The sequence below is a fragment of the Nomascus leucogenys genome, chromosome 8 (genome assembly GCF_006542625.1).
Source record: "Nomascus leucogenys isolate Asia chromosome 8, Asia_NLE_v1, whole genome shotgun sequence".
NCBI lineage: Eukaryota > Metazoa > Chordata > Mammalia > Primates > Hylobatidae > Nomascus > Nomascus leucogenys.
Genome location: NC_044388.1, coordinates 37,386,233 through 37,412,758, shown reverse-complemented (window position 1 = coordinate 37,412,758; position 26,526 = coordinate 37,386,233). Strand labels below are relative to the sequence as shown.

At 40.0% G+C, this 26,526-nt stretch overlaps 1 protein-coding gene across 4 annotated transcripts in view; it reads right to left on the bottom strand.

The window, feature by feature from the left end:
• NRG1 (neuregulin 1) overlaps positions 1-26,526 on the bottom strand; it is a 1,126,614-nt gene that overhangs the window by 226,094 nt on the left and 873,994 nt on the right. For 2 of the 4 annotated variants that reach the window (XM_003269550.3, XM_003269557.3), the window contains exon 1: positions 1,402-1,913. The exons of 1 other annotated variant lie outside the window; for it this stretch is intronic. In XM_003269550.3, the coding sequence (XP_003269598.1) occupies positions 1,402-1,501 (100 nt within the window). In that variant the 5' untranslated portion in view covers positions 1,502-1,913. Of the gene's footprint in view, positions 1-1,401; positions 1,958-26,526 lie in introns of those variants that run through there. One more of the 4 variants, XM_003269551.3, reaches the window with a different exon arrangement.

The following is a 26,526-nucleotide window of genomic DNA, read 5'->3' as shown; positions in this document are numbered from 1 at the left end:
GCGGCAATTATCAGTAATTGAAGTGAATATGATCAGCAGGATCTTACTAAAGAAGCAAGCACAAGAATGGCCAGTGGTGAAACAATTACTCTCTGTTCAATTTCTGTTTTGCTCAAAACTCTGCTGAAGGTCTCTGCCAATAACCCAGGTTCTGAAATGCTATCAGTGATACCAGTAAGAGGACCAAGCAAATGTGGTTTGTTTTCTTCCAGCAAGGGACAAATACTTCTCCAGTATTACTGTAGCCAAAGTATTATCAAGTACTATTGAGTTAATTCTTCAGAAGTGCTTCATGAAATGTGTGTTGGGGGTACACTCGAAGCGACTTAAGGCATCTGGATCAATTAATAATTGGGAACTGCAGAGGCAAAAAATAAGTAAATTCTCCCCCATCTCCTTCCTCCCCTCTTTTATCAGCTACCAATCACTCATAAACAAGTATTTATTCGACATGCCTCTTTTGTCCAAGGTAATGTCTAAAGCATCAGCGATTCCTAGGTACATCTAAGGTAAAGCTTTCATTCATGCTCGTGTTCTGATGATGAAATACAAGATTTGTTTCTAGAAAGCTTCAATTGCCATTTTTTTATATAGATAACCAGCAAACAATTGGGTTCAAAAATTCAGATAAACGGTTGTTTTCTGACATCTCTCGGGAAAGTAAATTAACCATATTTATCACAGAGGTCTTGAAACATAGAACTGTTAAGCCAAAAGTTTGTAGAACTTGTTTAGGGCAGAGCTGATTCCTGGCACTGGACTAGATTTCATCTGCTTCGCTGACCTTTAGGAATCCCTGCCGCTGCTCTGAGTCTCCATAGCACAGGACTGAATCAAGATGAACCGGCGCGCGCTCTACATCGCTTGCCCTCTGCCCCAAAACGCCGAAGCTAACTTCCCACGCGGCCTCTTGCTCGACCACCCACTTCTGCGCTGCCAGGCACACCGAAGGGACCGGCTCTCCCTCCAGGCGGCCCGTTCCAGCGTTTCCCGCTAGAGGGCACACGGCCCTCGTGCAAAGCGCTTCTGGCGCGGGGCACGCGCGCACGCAGCCTCGACTCCTATACCCCAGGTCCCACTCCCGGGCTGGGCTCAGCCACTAAGGCGCTGGGGAGGGGCCGTGCCAGGGAGCGCAGCGCTCCCGGGACCCTGGCAGGGTGCGGCCGGGACCGCTGTCCCTTGCCCTGCGCTCTGGGCGTAGGCGCCCGGTAGGACTCGGCGCCCAGGTGAGCGGCGGCCCCGAGGAGGCGAAGCACCGCGCGACTCCACGGGCGCTCAGAGCGCAGAGCGAAGCGGACTGGAGAGGGAGAGGGGGAGGGAGAGGCCACGGCATCCGAGGAGGAGGAGGAGTAGGAGGAGCAGGAGGAGGATCGCGGGGCCCGGGCCGCGCTGCGCACCCACCTGGGCTCTGGCTGCCCGCCGCGGACTCCGGCTTCTTGCCGGAGCCTCGCTCCTTCTTCTTGCCCTTCCCTTTGCCTCTGCCTTCTTTGCGCTCGGACATGTCGCCGGAGACGGAGCGCTCTACGCGGACGGCTCTCGGCGCAGGCGAGTTTGGTCCAAGGGCTCGGATCGGGTTTGGGAAAAGTTTGTCCCTCGAGGGGGGAGAGCGAACGGCCGCGCTGAGGCGCTCGCGCTGCGCGGGGGCGTCTCCCCTTGCCTGCAGGGAGCGCGGCGCGGACGCGGCGGGCGGTCTCGGCCACCTGGAACGGGCGCTCGCCCTGGCTCTCGGGGCTGCTCCTGTCGCCCCGGGAAGTCGTCGATGGGTCCCGCCGCTGGCGGCTCGCGTCCTGGCCTCTGCCCGGCGCCCTCGCAACCCGATCGGGGAGAGGTTATCACTGTCCTCCTCACGCTCCCATCGTCCGGGCAGCCGCCGCCGCTCAGCTCCTGGCCTCCGCGCGAGCCCGGAGTTCCACAAGTTTCGGGGAACTCCTCGCCGGCTCTTTTTCAATTGCCCCGCAGCCACCCACCTCCCGCCCGCAGGTTGGAGGCAGGCGCCTCCTTCGCACCCTCCCCTGGCCTCGCCCCCTCCCTCTTCCCCACCACACCCCCACCCCGAGGCGCGGACACGCCACCGGGAGGAGCCTGGGCTCGGCCCTCCCGGGCGCAGCCCCTTTTCCTCCCGCGCTGGCCGGGCGGGGGGCGGCGGCGCGGCTGCCGGGAACCCCCGACAGGGGTCGCTGGACGCTGCACGGAGACCGAGGCGAGCGCCCCGGAGACCCGGGAACCCAGGCGGAGACCCGAGGCTCTCGCTGCCCGCTCCCCTCCGCAGCCAGGCAGCGCTTGGGAGGGCTGCTCCGTCCCCTTCCACGCGGAGAAAGACGGCGCAGAGAAAAGTTTGCAACTCCCACACCTGTGCCCCAAGCAGAGGCTCTGTGGTCAGGAACCCTGGGAGGGGTGCTGGGGAAACGTTGGTGGCTTTCCCAGAAGAGTTCGGGGTTCATTCCTTAACTCACTTAAGTGCAAAAGCCCTATCGCACGTAGGCGAAAATAAACTCTAGGTGGAAGAGAGTTTAAGATAAGACTTCCTTCCAGGTGCACAGGAAGGGCTAAGCGAACCTTAAAGATGCTAGGCTGCGCTCCCCGCTCGGTCTGCGCCGTGTGTGTGTGTGTGTGTGTGTGTGTGTGGTGTGTGTGTGTGTGTTTAGTAAGTGTCTGTTAGAAATCTTCAGCTTTTTCTTAAAAAATAACCTGGCCTCTTCTAAGGGGGTGTCCTTAAACTACGTCTCTTACTACAACTTAATTTTCAGAGGAACTGATAAAAAAACACAGTTCGGAGAACGACTGAGAATAATTAAAATTACTGCAGTCGCTGAAAGTCACTCAGTTCTGCCGAGTGGAAAAGCAGGCAGGGAGGGGTAGAATAAAGACACAGAACTGGAGATCCTTAATTCGTGAATGTGGGGTTTCTCGGATTCAAACTTTACTCAGAACTGCGCGTGAAACCTACTCCTTCCCTTGTCCTCCCTCTGGTGGAGAATTCTAAAGAGCAGTGAAATGAGAAGGCATTGACCCCTCAGCTGCAAAGGACAAAAGTTAAAGACCAGGGTAACGCGCACCACGTAAGGATCCAGAATTGTCTACATGTAGAGAAAACATTCTCAGAGTTATACCACAGCTGTGGCTAACTTTGACTCTTAATTTACAGTGAAATACTCTTGTGTTGTGGTCGGGAAGTGGTGAGTTGGAACAATCCATATTCAAAATCTATTGCTTCACTTTAAAAGTGACTTGCTCTTGGTTTTCCATTTTCTGGGGTCAATGCTAACTGAACCATTACCTACACATAGCCTTCTCACGGTATTTTCTAATGGCCACAATTTAAATAAAAGTGAAGTCTGGAGTGTCTCCTTGATATGTAGATGGGAAGGGAGGGAGGGAAATATGTTCACTTTAAAACTGTCCTAAAATCACACCAATTTTATTCTAGTTTAATTTGCACTGTCATAAGAACAAAACTCTGTTGAATGGGTTTAACTGTGAAAAGATATCCTAGCAGTCTTGCCATCATTATTTATAGTTTAAAAGTTTGATGTCCAAATAGCTTCTGATAGCCTTCCTACAAACACCAAATATAAATTTCACTGGGCTATAAAGACAGCAAAAGCAGAGAAAAGATGATGAATATATCTCAGTAGCACTATTAATATTCCACAGAGACGTATGCAAGATGGAGTCTGAACCCTGGCTGAAATAACTCTGTTTTCCCAGGAGGGGGCCACTGCTCAGTAAGCAGGAAATAGCAAAATTCAGAGAAGTCCTTTCAAAACAGATATTTTGTCCCAAGGATGTGAGAGAGCATAAGGGCTTAGTATACACTACCACATATTCTCACACATGTCATTATGTTAGAATTGAAGGACTGAAAGCAAAGATGTATTCTGGGATTTTTTTTAAAAAATAAGATTTTCCCCAATTAAAAAAACCTCAAAATCCATTTCTATGAAAATATTGTAATTCTGCTACTTTTGATTAGGGTCTGGATGTTTTGCTTCAACAAAACAGCTTACTGGTCATTTTTAGAGTAATTTTTCAGTGAGATAGGGGAAGAGCCTATGATTTTGTGATACATTTTCATTTGAATGAACCTGAAGAGGTAGTTGACAGTCTTCCAAAATTAAGCATACATGACTACAAAAGAGATTACAGATACTATGGTGACTTTAAGATAAAACATAAAAGCAGGATTCCTACAGGAATTTTAGGGCTGAGGAATGAATGAATATGAAGGGAGGGAGGTGAGTGTAAGTGAGCATTTAATAATTGTTTTTCCTTGGTTTGATGTGATAGAGGGGAAAAGACAGGACAAAAATTGCAATGATAAATATTGAAGGGACTTTACGGAAAGATGATGAAATGGCAATTGCATGACAACAATCCTTTTTGGAACCATATCCAGATTCTGGAGTTACATTTTAGTTATCACTTGTAGCTGAATTCTCAGGAAATTCATGGCTCAGTCCAAAATGGTTTTTTTCTAATATATTGTTAGGTCTTTATGTTATTTAATGTTAATTTTAAGGGGTTTTATTACAATTATTTATGACCAGCTAAAAGATTAACCAAATAAATGTCCATTTCTTGGACATGTTAAATGTTAAAACATTTTTGAGATTTATCAAGAATTTGATATTGTCCTTAAATTATTCATCTCTGTGGTCAGGAGTAGCAAATGAATTTCTTCTGCATTTGTAAAAAACCTTGAAACTGACCAGAACAAGGGATGGAGAAAGGAGGAAGAATATTTTTACTTTAAAAAAAAACAACCCCAATTGTATAATTTAGAAATGATGACATATCTTAATGATTTAATTTTATTAATTTGTGTATTGTTCAGGTCTTAGATCATGTATTATATAGGGTATATCAGCTCCCAGGTAACTTGTCAACATAACTCCTGATAAAAAGAGTAGAGATTTTAAAAAACAAACACCTTGGGCATTAAAGAAATGCAAAATTTAGATCTCACATTAAATGACAGCGTAAGAGAAACGCAATCGTGTGCCACTACATTTTTCCTTGGCTAGACTTAACTTTTAGAAGCACTCTTAGAATCTACCAAGCTGGCTGAATATATCCTCTCAGTAAATCCCATTTGGGAAGTACTCCAAGAAAATTTTTAAAACATGGAAAAATTAAAGAAGACTAACAAGACAAATTGCATTTTTGGCAAAATATTATGCATATTGACAGTAATGGGACTTTAGAATTCTGCAAATAGTCACTTTTAAATCAAGTAACTTAAGATAATTTAAACAAAGATTACTTTTTTAAAAACTTTGCAACAAAGTTGACATTAATGAAGACGCATGAATGCAAAGAAAATCTCACTCAGCAGAGTCAACTTCAAAACCAACCACTAAATGCATTCATTCACCAAGCATTTACTGAACTAAGTGATAGACAGGCCGGGCGTGGTGGCTCATGCCTGTAATTCTTACACTTTCGGAGGCTGAGATGAGTGGATTGCTTGAGCCCAGGAGTTCAAGACCAGCCTGGGCAACATGAGGAAATCCTGTCTCTACAAAAAAAGAAAAAAAAAAAAGATACGAAAATTAGCCAGGTGTAGTGGTGCTCCCCTGTAGTCCCAGCTACTGGGAGGCTGAGGTGGGAGGATCACCTGAGCCCTGGGAGGTTGAGGCTGCAGTGAGCCATAAATGTGCCACTGCACTCCAGCCTGGGTGATGGTGAGACCCTGTCTCATAACAGTAAATAAATAAATAAATAATAAATAAGCTAGGCAGTAGAGAAACAGAAATAAAGTACTGTCTCTGATCTCATGAACCTAAAATATTGTGAGAAAGGCATGAAAACAAATTAAATATGACAATACAATATGAAAAACAAGGCCAGATGAGTTTTCTGGAACTGAAGCTCATAAAATTTGGGTAATCTTTTAAAAGAAAAATACTACAAAATTAAACTTACAAATTTAGGTAATAAGAAATTAAAGAGGCTCTTGCAAGTCAGAGGCCCTGAAGAGTAAGCTTCCTTAGCTTATGGTAAATTCACTTTTAGTGATTCCAAGCATATTCCAACATCTGCACCATAATTACAGCAATGGTACATGACAATTATATACTATTTTGGAGATTAGATAATACTGTTACATAATATCACTATAAATAGGAGACATTAACAAGCAATCAAAAGGAATACACACAAAACTGAGATAAGCAAAGACCATCCTATGAGGGAGGAAATTGAGGTGAAAGGAGGCTTAATAATTCACAGATTTGCGATTGTCCTGTGTGTTCAGTTAGACTCTTAGCATCAACATGCATGTTGAGTTTATTAGGCAAAGCACTTCTGACCAGCAAGACACCCTGGCAAAACTAGAAGTAGTACCCTCCATTTGGCAAATATTTAATAGAATTACTAATTAATCATATTGTCTGCTGTAAAGACAGTTTTATGATAAAATTATGAGTTTAGAATTCAAAGAAAAATGCTAAAAGGCAATGTTCAAACAACATTAAAATCAAATCTATGTTTATGTTTTTCTGCTTGTGTGACTTTTAAAAATTGCTACATACTAATGATTATTATTTATCATTACTATTAATAAGATTACTGTCAGGATCGTAGTGTCATGACTGATATCATGGATTAAAAATTGTTAATACTGCTAAATACTATTGCCTAATTTCTTCTTCTGGCCCTGATAAACAGAGCCAACGTCATACATTTCTTCTGTAATAAGGCGGATGTATAAGACAATCATTTTTGAAAATATTTGAATTTCTTATAAGAAGAATACCATCCCACACAACTTTTCAGTTACTTTTTCTGACCTCTGCACTATTTATCCTCCTCAGTCCCCTGGCAACGCAGCCTTAATTTAGATGTGTATATGATGCAAATATATATAGACATACATGTGTATACATCTGTTTATTTTTGTGTCTATATATATGTATCTGGGTATATAATTTCTCATTCTGTTTACTGGAAATGGAAAGCATTCTCGGTATTTGAATATAAGCCTATAAAAGGCAGAGATTATATAACCTTGTATCCATTTATTTTATATTGCTATCCATTAGAATTCCTAGCTGTACTTTGCATCTGGTAAGCACTAAATACTTTGCATAGAATGAACCTAAATAGAACAGAATGAAGATAAAAAGCCTAGTTCAGTGATTACCATTTTCTGTCAATCAATGACTAATTACCTACTGTGACAATCATTTTGACACCTTCTTTCTATGGCCCACCCATCCCCAAGTCCTGTCATTTTGACTTCAGTCTTCTTTTATGCCTCTTCACTAAGTACTACCCCAATCCAAGTCTTCATCCTTTTTTGTTTTGACTGTAATAAAGCTTTCCACCTGGACTATTGCTTCACCCAATTATCTTGCCACATACTGTAGTCAGAAGAGTCTTTTTGAGATGCAAATTTAACTCAGTCACTTTTTGCTTCCCAGGAGTCTATCCAGTGCCCTTGAAGAAGGAGGCCGTGGGTCACCCCAGCCTTATCTCCCTTTGCTTCCTGCACAAAGGCCTCCTTGCACCATGCCTGCATAGTTTGCATCCTTTGCAGCCTTAGAGCCTTTGCACTAGCTATGTCCTCTGCCTGAATTTTCCCACAACCACCACACTTTGCCTAATTCCACTTAACTTTCAGGCTCCAAGGGCTAAATTCAGTTGCTTGGAAAAGCTTTTCCTTACCTTGGTACACTGCTTCATCCCATCCTGTTTTAACCTCTCTTTACACTTTTTGGTGAATAAATAAATATTACTTTCATATGTAAGACTATACATACAGAAGTGTGGGTGTACTTAGGTTTATTCAGTCAAATTTTTGATGATGATGATGATGGTACTAGGTATGACACCTTGATATAACTTCTGTTAAAATAAGCCTTTCCATGAACAAATATGTAAAATAAAAATCTGGACTAATCAGTATAATCTCTCAATACCTTCTCTAAAAGGTGAGGTTATAAAATGATACAATGCCAAGAAGCATCATTACTTTTCTTCCTGGATTTGCTCTGCAAATTTCACCTGTAGATTACATTCATTGGCTTCATTTCCTCCCTTGGATTCTTGTGAGGTGTCAGAGGAGCCCATAAAATAGTTGGGTTTTAGCAAAGATATTCTAACAAAGTGATAATGGATGAAAACCTGCTAACACTGCATTGTTAAAGGGGAATTAAAAACCTCTTCTTGTCCTAGGCATAATATAGGTAAGCTTCCTCTCGTCATTAAGATTATTTTTCACTTCACAGATTGGTGATAAATCCCCATAGAGTCATTTCATCAAGTGAGACCCAGTAAACACCTTAGAACTATCTTTGAGCTTTGATTTAATTTCTCTAATATTTTGCTATATTCCCATCATCCATATTCATACAGCAAATGCCAAGGCATTTCTCCATACATACTTGGCGCTCATTTCCTGTGAATATTTATTATACAGCCAAGAGAGAGATTCGGATGCTTTGATGGCTTTTGAGAGTGATCCCACAAGAACCTCTTCAACGTTCCTATCGTCTTTCCTTTCAAAAGGCACTTTCTTTGTTATTTTGAAAAGATTCAACCCTGTTAAATTTATAATGACGTTAAAATATAAATTGAATGTCATGAGTGATGAATTAGTACTTCAAATATTTGAACAGCAAGAGTAATTTAATAGGTCAACTCTTTTTTTCTTCCTGTATGTTCCATAAGAGACACCTGGTAGAAAGCATTTCCAAAACAGATTATAGTATATAGGAAATTACTTCATAATGTCATCATGATAGCAGGGCTGTATGGAGTGAAACACGGACCCATCATATTCTGTACCTGGCCCAGGCATGTATTGTAATAATATCACAATTACTCTTTTTCCTTCTTTCCCACATAATTCCTTCTAACTTCCTTACTAAATCTTTATGAAAACATCCTCCCTTTTCTTCAGTTCCTCCTCATGTTAGAGTGCAATACTTCATATATCTGACTTGACTGGGGATTTTTAATTTCGAGGTGAAAGCCAAGAGTGAAGTTCTTGGTGGAATGTTACAGTCATCTCCACCCCTGGATCCGGGCCTAGAACTCAAGTTTCTTTGCAACAGACTAGCTTTCAACACACTATATGTTTGGGAATTTTTGTGTATGTGTGTGTTAAAATAATCTATGTCTTTCAATTCTCAGTCATTTGGGAAAAGAATTTCACAAGTATTAACAACTCGAGAAGGCAAGTCATCTTTTAAAGATGATTTAGCAGAACAATTAGCTAACTTGGCGGAAACCAAATGGATGTCCAACAAATAACTGGTGACCAACCATGCAGAAGATTACATTCTTATGGAAAATGTTGTTTTTCCTGCTTAATCATAAAGACTGGGTTGGCTCCAACTCTTCCCCATAGGTGCAAGATGGAAACCACCTAATTCAAACGGTGCAGGGAGCTCTGGTCTCGCCTAGGGTCTTACTCAGCATGTAGGATTCTTTGGCGCCCAGAGAAAAATTCTGGGGGTGATCCTGGGCCTTATTCAATTGAATGCCTAGAATATGTTTGGATCATCATTTGTGAATAATCTCTGTTTGTCCCAGAGCGTGTACTGAAGTCTCTGTGACCCCTTAAGCAGTTATATCCAGGCACAAAAAAAAATTATTTCAGTACACCTGAGATTTGTGTCTTCAAGTTCTGGTTTTGTAGGTGGAAGAAGAAAGTTACTTTTACTCAGGTGCCTTTTCTCTTGCTTTCGGACTGAATGACTTTTTATTTTTGATGTCGTTTGTTTTTTCCAAAAGACAGTCTGACAGAATGACATGGAAATCATTTTTATTTTCATAACAATAAGCAGAGTGCTGAGAGTCAGCAACATACCAGGATTCTTATCAGAGTGTGTTTACTATGGGTGCTAAATATAGCTCTGTCTCAGAAGCACAATGTAAAGAATTTAATGTGTATTTTCTCAACTCATTCTTTTTTTCCTTCTTCCCCTCTTCCCTAAGAAACTTTTATTAAAGTCTAATCCATACTCTCCTTCCTTTGTCCTGCCGGTTTAACTGCCCTGCCAATGTCTACTGCTGGGTTACCCCAATTAACCATTATCTTTCCCCATTCTATCAAAGAAACCATAACGACAACAACAACAACAACAAAACCTTTCTTTTGACCCTTCCTTTACTTTCACTACCAAACACTCAGATTTTTTTTGTTTATCAGTTCAAGGACTCTGTCTCGTCTCCAACTCTCCACCACTCTAATTAAACTGCTCAAAGTTTACCAGTGCCTTCCTAATTGTCATCTGAACTCTTCTCTTTTTAATCCTTGTTATGCCTAGGGGACATTGATACACACTCATCTTAAAACCTTTTCCTGGGACTCATAGTAAAATCTCAGTGGCATGACTTTCTGTGTGTCTTTTTCTTAAATCTCTCTTTTTTTTTTTTTCCTTAACTTTATCTTAAATGCTGGCCCATGGTCCAATACTTAAAACTATTTTCTTCTTAACTACATGATAATTCTATAAAAACATCATTCACTTGCCACTACCTCAAATGTTGATAATTCTTTAATGTTTATCTGCAGCTGTAAGTTGTTTTCTGAACTGCAAGCCTGTATTTCCAACTACCTGAAACTAAACATGCCCAAAGACAGTTCATTAATCTCCATCCCTTCCCCACAAAAAAAGCCAGACAGAGCTCAAAATCAGAAACTAGGCATCATCCTTCATTTTTGTCCTTACATCTTCCTTTTCTTCTCACCTGCCTCCAGCCACTTGGTGCCCCCAATTCTACAGTGTTCACCTCTGAAGCAGCCTTTATTCTCATCGCCTGTCTTGTGTCTTCCCTGACCTGGGTCCTCTTCCTCATTCTTTGACTGGGCTTGTAAATTCTCTTCTTACACAGCGTCAGCTTCAGTTCACACCCCCAGCCATCCCCGCTCCTGTTACCAGAGTTAATCTTCTAAAATAGAGCGATTATCTTGTCATTCCTTCGTGTAACGTCTCTATTAGATTCCTGCTGCTATAAAATAGAAACTTCTCCTTAGAGGGCAGCCAGGTCCTTTCCAACCTCATTGCTGCATAAACACTCAATCTGTTTTCTGTCTTCTCCTGTGCGTTCTGGGCACCCTGGCCACAATGAACTATGGTTTTCTAGTCTCTTATATTTTCTTGCCTCTATGACTTTAACTGTGTTTTTCCTACTACTTGGAATTTTCTTCTCCTTTTCTGCCTGCTAAAGTTCCATTCTTCCAGACCCAACTCAAAACTTGCCTCTTCTGTTTTTTTCCTGATGTTCCCAAAGGGAACCAGTGGCTGTGGAATATGTGTATTCCTTCTCTGTATCTTCAGTTTAACACTTGCATTATTATAATTACTTGTTTTCAAGTTTGTCTCTCTGCCATGCAGTAATGATGCCTCAGGAATCATCTCTTTATCTTCTTAAAGTACACAACCACAGTATGTATATTAAAATGAATAGACTATAAACGTATGCAGATAATTCACAATTTACATTTAATTCAGTTTCAGAATGATTGGGCTGCCATTGAAGGGTTTTGAAATCTTCTCAAATGGAACTTTTTACTCCAACTCAATATACTTTAACAAAGCAACTGTAACTTTTCCAAGCTCTGCAGCTGTATTAGCTATATCTTAATTGATTTGTTCAGCCAAAAGTTACAGTTTGAGGGATTCAAGAACAAGCCTAGCTGATTTTTGTCATCACATTTTGATGTCCCAAAATTCACTTTCACCTACTCTGTGCTTTATTTCCCCATATTTAAAAACATGGTATAATCATATGAACATATGTTACTCATGAACCATCATGGGTTATTATAAGGTTCAATCAATTTCTTGTCTATAAATTCCTTTAGGAATAAAATTTTTATCATCTATAGCCTTGATCTTGATTTCTGAAAAGTTTAATTGTAACTCTTGAAGGGAGAAAGAGTCCCTATATATAGTTGATGTTTTTTGATTGCCCTCTCAGAGGGTGCCTGTCACTCAGCAGCTCCATCCGCCATCCCCCAATCTCTGCCTAAATGTGCTGAGACCCTGTGAGGGTCACTGTCTCAGCTGGGCACAGTGGCTCACATCTGTAATCCCAGCATTTTAGGAGGTCGAGGCAGGTGGATCAGTTGAGGTCAGGAGTTCCAGCCCAACCTGACCAACATGATGAAACCTTGTCTCTACTAAAAATACAAAAATTAGGTGGGCATGGTGGCACGTGCTTGTTATCACAGCTACTCAGGAGGCTGAAGGAGGAGAATCACTTGAACTCAGGAGGTGGAGGTTGCAGTGAGCTGAGATCGCGCCCCTGCACTCCAGCCTAGGAAACAGAGCAAGACTCTGTCTCAAAAAAGAAAAAAAAAAAACAAGAGTAACCATCTCCATGAAAGCCTGACAAGGAGAAGCCTGTCCTTGAAAAAGCACTGATGTATCTGACCGAGCTTTGAACCCTGACTCTGCTGCATCTCTGCTATTTCCTCATCTGTAAAATGAGGATTATAATATTGACTGTATCAGTCACCATTGTGAAGATTAAATGAGCTTGTGGAAGTAAAAGTCTCAGCCTGCATAGGCACTAAGAAAATGGCAGCTCTTTAGTTGCCACTCTCCCCTGACTTCCAGCTGCTGCTGCTCCTGCCACCCCAGCACAGGTGTCCCCAGACATCTCTGAATCCAGGCCAGGCTTATTAAAAGAAGCTTCATGCCCAAAGAACAGGTAAATTTTACTATTCAGTAATTAGCGAAAAGGTAATTCTGAATTATCCCTGGCCAATGCCCTTACAGCTACAAAGAATACATGAACCCAATAAAAATACCATATTTTCATGGATTTGGAGTTTTTGTCACCCTGGTCTGAATTTACCTTCTCTTGTCATCCCTTTCTGGATTTCTGTAGGATGGAAGACACGGAAGCAACTCACTTGGGCAGCAGAAAGGAAGAGGAGGCAAAAGGAAATCTAGTACTCGAATGAGTAGAATCTGACCAGCGTGACAAACAGAATTCGTTTTTTTTTTTTTGAGACAGAGTCTCACTGTGCCACTGAGGATGGAATGCAGTGGCGCAATCTGGGCTCACTGCAACCTCCGCCTCCTGGGTTCAAGCAATTCTCCTGCCTCAGCCTCCTGAGTAGCTGGCATGCACCACCACACCTGGCCAATTTTTGTATTTTTAGTAGAGATGGGGTTTCACCATGTTGGCCAGGCTGGTCTTGAACACCTGACCTCAGGCTCAGGTGATCCTCCGGCCTTGGCCTCCCAAAATGCTGGGATTACAGGTGTGAGCCACTGCACCTGGCTGACAAACAGAATTCTTTTTTTTTTTTTTTTTTTTTTTTTTTTTGAGACGGAGTCTTGCTCCATCGCCCAGGCTGGAGGGCAGTGGCGCATCTCTGCTCACTGCAAACTCCATCTCCTGGGTTCACACCATTCTCCTGCCTCAGCCTCCCGAGTAGTTGGGACTACAGGCACCCACTACCACGCCTGGCTAATTTTTTGTATTTTTTTTATTAGAGACGGGGTTTCACTGTGTTAGCCAGGATGGTCTAGATCTTCTGATCTCGTAATCCACCTGCCTCGGCCTCCCAAAGTGCTGGGATTACAGGCGCGAGCCACCGTGCCCGGCCCAACAAACAGAATTCTAAGATGACTCCCAAGACTTCTGTCCCCTGGTACACACATGCTGTATGATCCCCTCCCCTTTGAGCACAAGTGAGAATGACTATGATGGGATACCACTCTTGACTAGTTGTTAGTCGGTTGGCTTTGAGCTAATCAAGAGGGAGATTGTTTTGGGTGGGTCTGACCTCATCAGCAGAGTCCTTAAAAAGGGAGTGAACCTTTCCTGAAGAGAAATACTCTCCTATTGGCTTTGAAGAAGTAGCTGTCATATAGTGAGAGGGCCACACATCTAAGACCTTAGGGCAGCCTAAGAGAGAGCTTGGAGCTGCCCCTGGCTGACAGCCAGCAACAAAAGAGACTTCAGTCCTATAGCTACAAAGAATTAATCCTGCCAACAACCTGAATGGACTTGGAAGAGGACTCCACGCTCCAGATTAGGAGACAGCCCGGTCAACACCTTGATTTCAGCCTGGCGAGACCCTAAGAACAGGACTTTGCTATGCTGTGCTCAGACTTCTGACCTACAAAACTGTGAGTTAATAAATGAGTATTGTTTCCAGACACTAAGACTGAATTGTATTGGGCAATGTATTACATGGCAATTGTACGATGTTGCAGTTATAAAATAATTTTAATTGATGCAGTGTCTCAGACAGGAAGGGGCTCAAGGAGAAAAATGATAAATAGGAAGAAAGTTTGGAATGTGTGGTAATGATCTCTGCTCTGCTACTTCCTAGCTCTGTGGATTTGGGCAGGCATTTTATTTTACCAGACCTCACTTCCTTCTCCATCTGAAAAATGAAGAGCTGGTCAATGGGCAAGGCTATCTCCAAGGTGCATTCCAGGCACAAAAAGTACTCTGACATGGTATTTTACATCCTAGGGGTATAAAATTCTTATTTTTTGAAAGGCTAAACCAAGGCACATGGGGAAGCAATTGGAAAAAATTCACAAAGAGCAGATGATCAAACCTGATTTGGAAATTCAAGCTCCTCTATTTGTAGATCATCCTGTCTCTAGCCCTTTCTTTGACCATCAGCCAGACTCACAGAACATGGAATGGACACCGAGGAGGTTTATGAGCCTTGTCCATGGGTCCAAGGAGGATCTAAAGAGTTGTGGCATTTTTTCTATTTTTAGAGGGTCATGGTTTGTTTTTATTTCTCATGGGGAGACTTTTGGTATTTGTTCTCTGCCAAAATAATCAGTAAGATAAAACACCAGGCATGAAGGTGAATGCTATATAAACTTTAATGCACATTTATGGCAGACATAAAGAACTTTTGTATCAGTAATAACAATTTAACTCAAAAACATATCACAGCCTAAGGATTCATTAGGGAAATATGTACATGTTCCTAAGGAGGTCCATGGTCCTGAAACAGCAAACTTTTTAGCCTGAAAGAAAAGATGTGTTTAAATCTGCTGTTTTTGCTCTAGGACATAAGTTTTTTATCTGTTGATCTGTACAAATAACCCAAACAGAAACTCCTTAAGAGACACAAAAACAGGGTAAAATATTTAAATCTACAAAATCAGCTTAATTTAAAATATTAAAAATATTTTAAATCTACAAAATAGCTATGCAGTTTAGAAAAAGGTTCCTTTCATCAATATTTACTATATGATTATGACCAGGTGAATTTATCTCTGTTTCCCAACCTCATTGAAACATATAGCATTTCCGTAAAGCCATTTTAGCTTACGTGTGTTTTTCAGGGAAAATTGCAGTGTGTATTAAATAATTCCAAGAAACCAAAGTAATCTAAAATTTTAAAATCCTGAAACAATCTCAATGCTCAAAAACATAGTATGCTTTAACTCAGCCCACAGCCTCTATATGGGCAAAGTAAAATTAATAATAATACAGTGAGCCCAATTTAGATAAATTGAGCCTGAATTCTAAAGGAAACGTTGGAATTGAGATCTGAATCACCCAGATTGGTTTATACATTGATTAAACTGTCTGTTACAATCAGACATCAATGTTTCTATAGACAGAACTTGAAATCATCAATAAAAGCCATTAATATGCCAATAAAAGCCATAAATAGCCAATAAAAGCCAAGTATTTCAACATCACCATTCTGTGGCACTAGGACTCATATTTGATTAGACTTACTTGACTTCAATCACACTTTCCATGTTTTGAAAATATCTATGAACTAAGGTGGAGTTACTGTGAAACTAATAAAACTTAAGCCTCTGAGCCCCACATTGGCAAGAAACCTGTCCAAAGCCTATAACTAATTTTACAGTGGGGATTTACTATTTTTTTTAAGAAAATCCCTCCAAATTTTAATCCTATTTGAAGGAGTCTATAAACATAGTTTATAGCTCGAGGAATACAGTAAAGATTCAGACAAGTTTACCAGCTAGAGTTTGCTATCTTGACCTTTGACTAACTAGCTGTTTTTGCTGTTCTTTTTACTTTTCAAGGCATGGATTTATCTTAAGGCATGGTTGTGGAATTACCTATCCTAAATGTTTTAGATCATCTTCCCCTTCCCAGGGCAGACAGCATTTCCTCATTACCATATTTTGAGTATGTGGGTTTATAAAGCTTCTCCAAGGGTTTCTGGGTAAGAAGTATGTGGCTGTTAAAGAGAATGTCCTCTTTCTGAAGTCATGAGTATGACATCTATTTGCTCATTGACACTGTGACAAAAATTGCCAAAATTACAGTTCTATTTCCATACACTTCTTATAGAAATATCTAGAATACAAAAATAATTTGTATTTTTAACATTACTCTTTAGCCTAACCTTTCTGCCTTACAATGAAAACCCTAGAAAATAAAGATCCTGCCTGAATACCTTGCTAATATGTCCTTGATCAAAGTGCTATCTACATTTTTGACATTCGATGCATTTAAACTTATACATAAACGTCATAAGTTCTTTGAGGGAAGATTTTCTGTTATAAGAATCGTTATCACTTTCATGGTACTGAATATGGTGCTTTTACCTGGCAGGTACATTGAAATTTTTGGTGGATAATGAATGAATCTATTTTCTATGTTTAGCTAATTAACAGTGTTCAATTTTTATAGGTTTACTTGTTTTCTCTTTTTCATGGCTAAATGTACTATTTTTAGGACAATTAATTTTGGAATAACATTAAGAATTTTAATGGCAATAAAAATAAAATATGTTCAAAAGAGATTGTCTCAGCTTCTACCTCATCCTAAAACAGCCTCTTCTGTGATTATTTTTAAAGGAAGAAAATAACACATAGTTGAGGTAATTATTAAAATTAAATTGACTAAAATGAATTAATCTGGACAAAACATTTAACTAGTTGCCCAATGCAGACATAGCCTAAAAAAATTTAAAGGTATTTTATAGCCACATAACTAATTAAATCCATTTTATTGTACTTGAATTTCTAGTTTCATATCCCGATTACATGCTGTTTCCAAACAGAGCAGTTTAAGCTTTTACTTTCTAGATCAAGCTCTTAACAGCAGTAATGTTTCTAGTGATGTTGTTGTTGGTAATGACGTCTTTAAATGTTATCATTTTGGGAAATTGCGTATTTCTTCTATTGTTTGTATATAACCATTTATATTATATATACACAGGAAAACATGTTGTTACTCCAAGTGTTATGGACCATAATTATGAAAGATAAAGAAAAAAATGTTAAGCGTAGAAATGGAAGCATTCTTGTTTTTTTCTTTTTTTGGTGAAACATCAGCAAGTCACATCAACATGTAGTAATCTAAGGCATAGGTTATATCTACAAAATCCCAAAACATACACATGAATATAAAAAAAAAAAAACAGCAACTTGAGTAAAAGTTTTTTCTACATCTTAGAAGTTGTTACAAATTTTGCATTTTAGAAAAATTACACAAATGTATGCAGAAATTATTTTTCTTAAGGCATTTTAAAAATTACAATTTCGACATAATCATGATTAAATCATATCTAGTAATGAAGTAAAGTTTTTCTTGGGAGGCCTTTCACATAAAAATCTTTAAAAAGAAATCTCCATGAAATCTCTATTAATACATGATCAAATTAGCACACTATGAATTATAGGAAAGATTCCCTAAAGAAATAACTTGACTGAAAAAATTGTAATGAAAGTATCATTTTCTAAAATGTCAATTAAAATAAAAATCATATATCTTAAATAAAGCAAATGTTTCCATAAGAGAAATTCTAATACCATTAGAGCAGCTTCATAAACACAGCTGTTTTTATCTTAGCTAGAAAAACACTGTTTCTCTAATTTGGTTTAATTGCATTTCAAGTGAAAACATGTTTTGTTCTCATTAAGTGTCATTTTCATTTCTGATAGGAAGTCATAGGTACTTTGAATTAACAGCACCTTAACTGCAAGGACAGTTTTGGAAAAAAGTATTTTGAAAACACTTATAGCACATACTGGCTTTAATCAGGCAGACAGTAAAATCTGGGGGAATCTTCTGATTTATAAGTAAATGGATATAAGCCAAGTTAGCTTGTGGACATATTTGAAGAATCACTGGTGAATTTTACTTTGGTAAACACAAGCTCTGATTAATCCATAATCCTAGTAAATATTACTTCTTGAAAATCTGGGTGAGTTACTGGCACACTATTGAATCCAGGCTCTGCTTGTCTGGTGTACGTGTGGTCTCCAAAAAAGAGAAGGTTTACTGCCTGCTATGTTAATAGATTATAGATAGAGAAACCATAAATTCTAGTGTGTCAGGGAGCATCCTGGGTTATACTTTTGGTCCAGGTGTAATTACTAATAGCACCTGTGTTCACTCTTAAACATGCTTGTGTTGGCCCATACATTACAGTTATTCTAGTCATATTTTTATTTAGGAAGTTTTCTGTGTTTGTTCTTGGCTATCACTTATTTAGCTTTGGCTTATATGGTAGGCAGTATACTAAATATTTCGTTTATCCCTCTGTCATTTAACTTTCACGATAACCCTATGAGGTAGAAGTATTATTTTGCACTTTCTCATTTTATAGATGCATAAACTGAAGTTGAGAATAGCAAAATTCTTTACCTTAAAAAGTTACATAAGACACCCCATACAACACCCTAAGTAATACTAAAAATACCATTTCGAAAGTTGCAAATGTTTTTAGGTATTTGAGCACACAGTATCGTTTTATACTGCCGCAATAACATTTTAAAATGGATCTTTCATTCGAATTGCATAGTGTCCCTTTTTAAGATTTTTCTTTTATTACTTTGGCTGAAAATCTTTGGCACAGAAAGTAAGAAACTTTGCTTTTCTTGACCATTTTATCAGAGTAATCTTTCCTCTAAAAGTAATTAATATTTAATTAATTTTTAGGGAAAAAGGAAAAAGAAAGCAGAAAGATATAAATGGACCAAAATAGTGACTTTCTTGGAGGCATTTTAAGTGACTAGAATTTTATTCTCCTTAATTAGGAAAACTCAGCATTTCAGCAGATTACACGGTCTTCTCAATTTCCTTCTCTTTCCTTTTTTCTAGTTTTCTAGAATTTTCATTAGAATTTCATGGTATTTTCCTGGTTTTCTCATTTCCACTAAATCATGGATAACATCTCTTTCTTTCTTTTCTTTTTCTCTCTTTTCTCTCCTTCTCTCCTTCTCTCTCGCTCTCTTTCTCTCCCTCTCTTTCTTTCTTTTTTTCTGATGGAGTCTCACTCTTCCACCCATGCTGGAGTGCACTGGTATAGTCTCTGCTCACTGCAACCTCCGCCTCCCAGGTTCAAGCAATTCTCCTGCCTTAGCCTCCCAAGTAGCTGGAATTACAGCTGCTTGCCACCATGTCTGGCTAATTTTTGTATTTTTTTTTAATAGAGATGAGATGTCACCATGTTGGTCAGGCTGGTCTTGAACTCCTGACCTCAGATTATCTGCCTGACTCAGCCTTACAAAGTGCTGGGATTACAGGCGTGAGCCACCACACCTGGCCGCATCTTTCAAATACAACTTTTAAGCCCCAAATACCCAATTATTATTAATAGGTAGTTTGTCCTTGGAATATAAGAATCATTATTCACTAGAACAAAATGCCCAGCTTTCACTATAACCACTTAATGCAAAGTATTATTTGTGTATCTGGTTACCAAAAAAACTCCTAATGTGGAATGGGGATGTGACCAGAGAGGAAGGAGAAAGGAATGGAAAGGTAAATCAGTTCTAACTGAGAGACTCAAAGGCATATAAATCCAATTACAAGATTATCAAAGCCATTTTCAGTCTAGAAATCAAACAATTTATTATTGGAAGTACTGTATGGAAATAGAGTCATGCACCACATAGCAATGTTTCAGTAAACGGTGGACCACATATATGACAGTGGTCCCATAAGATTATAATGGAGCTGGCCGGGCGCGGTGGCTCACACCTGTAATCCCAGCACTTTGGGAGGCCAAGGCGGGCAGATCACAAGGTCAGGAGATCGAGACCATCCTGGCTAACACGGTGAAACCCCATCTCTACTAAAAAAAATTCCAAAAAATTAGCCAGGCGTGGTGACGGGCACCTGTAGTCCCAGCTACTCGGGAGGCTGAGGCAGGAGAATGGCATGAACCCAGGAGGCGGAGCTTGCAGTGAGCCGAGATCGCACCACTGCACTCCAGCCTGGGCGACAGAGTGAGACTCCGCCTCAAAAAAAAAAAAAAAAAAAAAAAGATCATAATGGAGCTAAAAAATTCCTATCACCTAGTGACATTGTAGCACAACACATTACTCATGTGTCTGTGGTGATGCTGGTGTAAACAAACCTACTGTGCTGTCAGTGGTATAAAGGGCTAGTCCGTGCAATTATGCACAGTACATAATACTTGATAATGACACTAAATGACTATGTTACTGGTCTATGTATTTGCTATCCTTTTTATTGTTCTTTAAGTGCACTCCTTCTACTTATTTGAAAAAAGTTAACTGTAAAACAGTCTTAGGCAGTTCCTTCAGCAGGTATCCAGAAGAAGGTATTGTTATCACAGAAAGTGACAGCTCCGTGTGTGTTACTGTCCCTGGACTTTTTCCAGTGGGGCATGATGTGGAGGTGGAGGACAGTGATATTGATTATCCTGATCGTGTGTAGGCCTAGGCTAATGTGTGTGTGTTTTTAATGTGTGCTTTTAACAAAAATGTTTAAAAAGTAAAATAATAATAATTAATAACTTTAAGACAGAGAAAGCTTATAGAATAAGAATGTGAAGAAAGAATATTTTTGCACAGCTGTACTATGTGTCTGTGTTTTAAGGTAAGTATAACACAAGTCAAAAGTTTTAAAAAATACAAGGTATAGTAATTAGGTTAATTTTGGAAGAAAGAAAAATTGTTAATACATATTTAGTGCAGCCTATGTGAACAGTGTTTATAAAGTCTACAGCCACATACAGTAATGTCCTGGGCCCTCACAGTCACTCACCACTGACTCACTGACTCACCCAGAGCAACTTCCAGTCCTGCAAGCTCCACTCATGAGAAGTGCTCTACATAGGTGCACCATATTTTATTTTCTATACTGCATTTTTCTGTACCTTTTCTATGTTTAGACATGTTTAGATGCATAAATACCATTGTGTTACAATTGCCTACAGTGTTCAGTACAGTAGCAGGCTGTACGGATTTGCAGTCAAGGAGCAATAGGCTGTACCACATAGCCCAGGTGTGTAGTGAACTATACCATCTGGGTTTGTGTACATGTACCCTATGATGTTCACACAATGACAGGAATTGCCTAATGACACATTTCTCAGAATGTAGCCACACTGTTAAGTGAGGTATGACTGTATATGTTCTGGACTATTCTATAAAGCTATTGTCAAATTTAAGTATCAATCAGTTATTTAGTGGAGGAATTTGGTTCCTATGTTTTTATTCAAATTGAGTCCAGGACTGGAATAGTCATGCAATTCTCCACAATAAAGATCTCAGTGAAACTTTATATAAGAACCAGTCATGTGTTGAATTAAAGCTACAATATGTTGTTTTTAATAGGACCTGTATGTATTCTATATATGAGAAGAACCGTATGTTGTTTATAATAGGACCTATATGTATTCTATATATGACAAGAACCAAACCCCTTACATTATGTACTCAGACATCTTACCGCTCCTCTATTATCTACTCTAAGCGGGCAAAGAATGTGGGAAGAAGAGAAGAATTTCTCTGAGAAAGAGTAAAGACGAAAAAGAACCACATAATCACTCATGAACAGAATTGCTATCACTAATTCAGGCTTAAAAATAAACTTCTGTTATACATATATGTACATGCACACATACCTATTGTTGTACTATTCAATAAACTAGATGCTTGCCTTTGAGGTCACCTGAGAAAGCTGACCTCGCAAGTTCAATCCTGTCCAACAACTGGTGCCCATATCCAACACTTACCACATGCCTATAACTTGCCTACTGGGCTTTGTACTGGATTGTAGGGAAACAGCGCTAAGTGCAATAAAGCATCACCTTGATTAAGCTTATACTCACATAACAAGTAACCAGACATATAACAACAGACAGTACTTTCACGTAGTCATATATGAAAAATAAAAGGGCAAAAGAAGATAGTGAATAAAGGAGGCTTGGCTATTTTACACAGAGTGATCAAGGAAGGCTTTCCAAAGAGGTGGTATTTCAGGAAAGACCTGGATGATAAAAAGGAGTGAGTTACATGCAAATCAGAAGGATAAGAATCACAGGTGGAGAGAACTGCAAATATAAACATCCTGGAGCAGATGTAAGCTTGATGCAAAGGGGAACGGCACATGTACCAGTCAAGGGGAGGCAAGAGACAACCATGATCACGCCTGGGTGATTGCAGGAGAACTGGGGAGAAGTGGTTGGATAATGGACATATTCTGAAGGTGGCACTGTCAGGATATGCTGAGTGAGAAGTGTATGTGGGGTGTGAAGAAAAAGAAGAGGAACAAAGAAAATGCCTGGATTTCCACCTGAGCAACTGGGTGGAAGGTAGTGACATTTATTGAAATGGGCATCAGTTTGGGCAGAGTGTGTTTTTAGGTAAAGGTCAGGGAAGGATGAGGAAATCAAGAGTTCTGTCATTTGAGATGTCTAATTTGTTTCCTTTTTTTAGCTTTTATTTGTATAGATTTAGAAGGTACAAGTGCAGTTTTGTTATACTGATATATTGAATAGCGATGAAATCTGAGATTTTAGTGTACATTGACCCATTAAGTAATTCCTCATCCCTCGAACCCTTCCCACCTTCCCAACTTTATCAGTCTCCAGTGTCTATTATTCTAATTTCTATATCCATGGTACACATATTTAGCTCCCACTTATAAGCAGAGAACATGTAATATTTGACTTTCTGTTTCTGGGTTATTTCACTTAAGATAATGGCCTCCAGTTCCATCCATGTTGCTGCAAAAGACATGATTTTATTTTTTATGGCTTAGTGGTATTCCATGGTGTGTGTCTGTGTGTGTATGTGTATGTATATATATTACATTTTCTTTATCCAATCCATTGATGGACACTTAGGTTGATTCCATGTCTTTGCCCTTGTGAATAGTGCTGCAATAAACATATAAGTGGAGGTATCTTTTTGATATAATGATTTCTTTTCCTTTGAGTAGATGCCAAGTAGTGGGATTGCTGGATCGAATGGTAGTTCTATTTTTAATTCTTTGAGAAATCAAGTTTGCAATGTCTTTGAGTCTAAGTACAGATGCCAATTGGGTACTGTCTGGGGCGTAGGGGAAAGGTTGGAGCTGGAGATATAAATTTAAGAGTCATCAATATATAGATGGACTATGAAGTCATGACACTAGATTTCTTAGGTACAGTGTGCAATTACAGAAGAGTGAAGGGCTACAAATGGAGCCCTGTAGACCTCTAGCATTTAGCCCTCCAAAAGGAAGAAAAATGAGAATGAACAAAGGAAACTGTGAGTCAGAGACAAGAGATGAAGGGAAAAGACAAGGAGGTGAGGGATCCCCAAATCCAAAGAAATAAAATGCCTGAGGAAGAGAATATGTCAGTTGCTACTGGTTGTTTGCGTATGCTGATCACTTGGGATAGTTCATTGGATTGTGCAAGATGGAGGTCACTATTGACCTTGACAGGAGAAGTGGACTGTAAGCTTGATGGAAGTGAGAGAGAATGGGGACTCCAGTTTTAGAGAGAGACTTGGACCCATGTGTTTATCACCTTGGCCTCCTACATCAACAGACTAGAATAGCCTCTAATCTGCCTCCTGGTATTTATGCCTTGTATAATCTCCTCACGTTGAGTATGGGCAGGCCTGGTGACTTGCTTCTAGCCAACAGATGTGGCAAACATGATGAGATGTCATTTCTGTGATTATGTCACACAAAATAGTGACTTCTATTTTGTTGGCAGATTCTCACCATTGCTAGCTTTGATTAAACAAATTGCTATAGAGAGAGAGCCATGTGGCAAGGGATGAGGGTGACCTCTGGCCCAGAGTCACTAAAGAACAAGACTGTCAGTTCATCAGCTCATCAGGAACTAAAACCTGGCTGTAACTCCAGGAGCACACAAGTAGATGCTTTTCCTTTTGAGCCTCCCCATGAGACCCCAATCTTGGCCAGCACCTCATTGCAGCCTTGTGAGAGACTCTAAAGTAGGGGGCCTAGCTGAGCTACACCCAGTCCCTTGGCCCACAGAAACTCTAAGAGAATGAATGTGCATTGTTTTAAGCAATTAAGTTTATGGTAATTTGTTATATAGCAATAGGTAACTAGTACACCTTTTGAAATGCCACTAAAATGAGGGTAAGTAAAGAAATAAAATGGGTATTGACACACAAGAAAAGAAAAGCTAGAAGAGACAGAGTAGAAAAGACATTAAAATTTTATAAGATGGGCAGCTGATGAATTTGTAACAACTGACTTCTCAAAGTCACAAATGCTGAAATCTATGCTCCTATAAAGAAGGAAATCAACAAGAAAGTTGATTTGTGCTAAGTAATTATTGAAAGCCTCAAAAATTGGAGGCACCAAGTACCAAGAAAGCTAGGAGGAAAGGGGTTGGGTGTTGGTGCTGAAAACAGAAGGAATGAATTAAAGTATATACACAGATCCATGAAACACCTTGAATAACAGGTAACTAAGCCTTCTCCATGTAGTGGGGGACAGGAGGTTTAGTCTCTGAAGAGATTAAAGCAGAAATATTTTGAGCTTGGGGATGCAGGCTGAGAGACGCGTAAATGTGTGGTCTCAGACTGAAAATAGAGAAATTAAGTGAAAGCCTACATTTGGAATGATGATGACTTCTATCTTCCTATCTCTTACCAGTTCCCAGAAATCAGGCAAGTAGACTTAGACACTACACACTACACACACACACACACACACACACACACACACACACTCACACACCTACCTCATGCTTAAGATGAGAATAATCTTGTCTAGAAAAACTGCCTTCCTTGTGATAGAAGACTGACAGCAGTGCCACAGGGACAGCCTCAGGGCCAGGCTGAGCAGGTGTGGTTCCGGCCTCTGCAGCCTCCATCAAGGAGGACAGCATTGCTTGCGTCTTTTTCATTGGCACTGGTCTCCTTAGCTTTGGCTCAAATGGGGGCTTGTAGCCCTACCTTTCACAAGGAGAGGACAACCAGGAAAACAGTCTCCCAAGTGCCCATCTCATAATTTCCTTCCTCTGTTGTGATACATACACAACCTAGAAGAAGATTTGAGTATTTCTTTGCTCAAGGTTTCAGCGGTAAATCTGCATAGCTCTGGAGGGCAAATATTGGATTGCATTATATTTGTTTGCAAAAACTTAACAGAAAAGCTTTTCCTACTTAAAAAATAAAAGTTGAAAACCAGTGATTTCGTTGATAAATTTGAAGGGCTGTGTAGGGTAAATCGGGCAAATGAAATTCTATTCATGGAATGGGCGGTTAATACGTGAGCATTGAAATAGCCTTGGTTTGTGATGATAAGCTTGCAGATATGCTTTGTCAGGGAGTGGACTGGGATGACACAGAAGAACAAACAGAACATCTGATTCATTAGATGTAGTGGAGACAGGAGTAAGAAATTATCTAGCATTTTAAACCTGCTTAACTTAGGAAATTCAGTTTCCACGATAGACACAGGCATCAAGTTAACCAGAAGAATTGCTGGAGGGAAAACCGTTGTCTGGTTTTAGACCCATGACACTGAAACAGGCTGTTCATCTGGCAACTGGAATGTTTTTTTCTTGACACCATGAGAAAGGCTTTGGATCTAGAAAAAAAGTTTGGAAAAGCAACAGAAAAAAAAATCTTTAAGGAAAAGCATACTGAGACAGCTAAGAGGAAAATACAGTCCCAGGAAAAAGGAACCAAGAGAGAAAAAGATGGGTAGTCAGGAAGGTTGGGAAGAAATCAGGGGAATTTGTTTCCGTAGAAGGAAAGAATATCAAGAAGAAATGAGAGGTAGGCACTGTTAAACATTGCTGAGCAACTAGGGAGGATAAAAGGCTAGGGAAATCGCAGCCACTCAGGAAGCTAAGGTAAGAGGCTTGCTTGTATCTAGAAGGTCTGGCGTACTGCAACCTCCACCCTCTAGGCTCAAGCAATCCTCCCACCTCAGCCTCTCAAGTGTCTGGGACTACAGGCACATGCCACCACACTGAGCTAATTTTTGTGTTTTTTGTAGAAACAGAGTTTCGCCATGTTGCCCGGGCTGGTCTTGAACTCCTGAGCTCAAACGATCCTCCCGCCTCAGCCTCTCAAAGTGCTGGAATTACAGGAATAAGCCACCATGCCCAGCCCAAGAAATCTGATACAGGACACCAGTGGAGCCAGTTCTTTGGTCAGAGATTTAAAAAAAGGAGGCAACAGTGGTGAGGAAAAGCAATCATGAATGTAGACCTACTGTTCACAACTACTATATTTATTTATTTATTTATTCAGACACAGAGTCTCACTGTGTCTGCCAGGCTGGAGTGCAGTGGCATGATCTCACTTCCACCTCCTAGGTTCCAGTGATTCTCCTGCCTCAGCCTCCCAA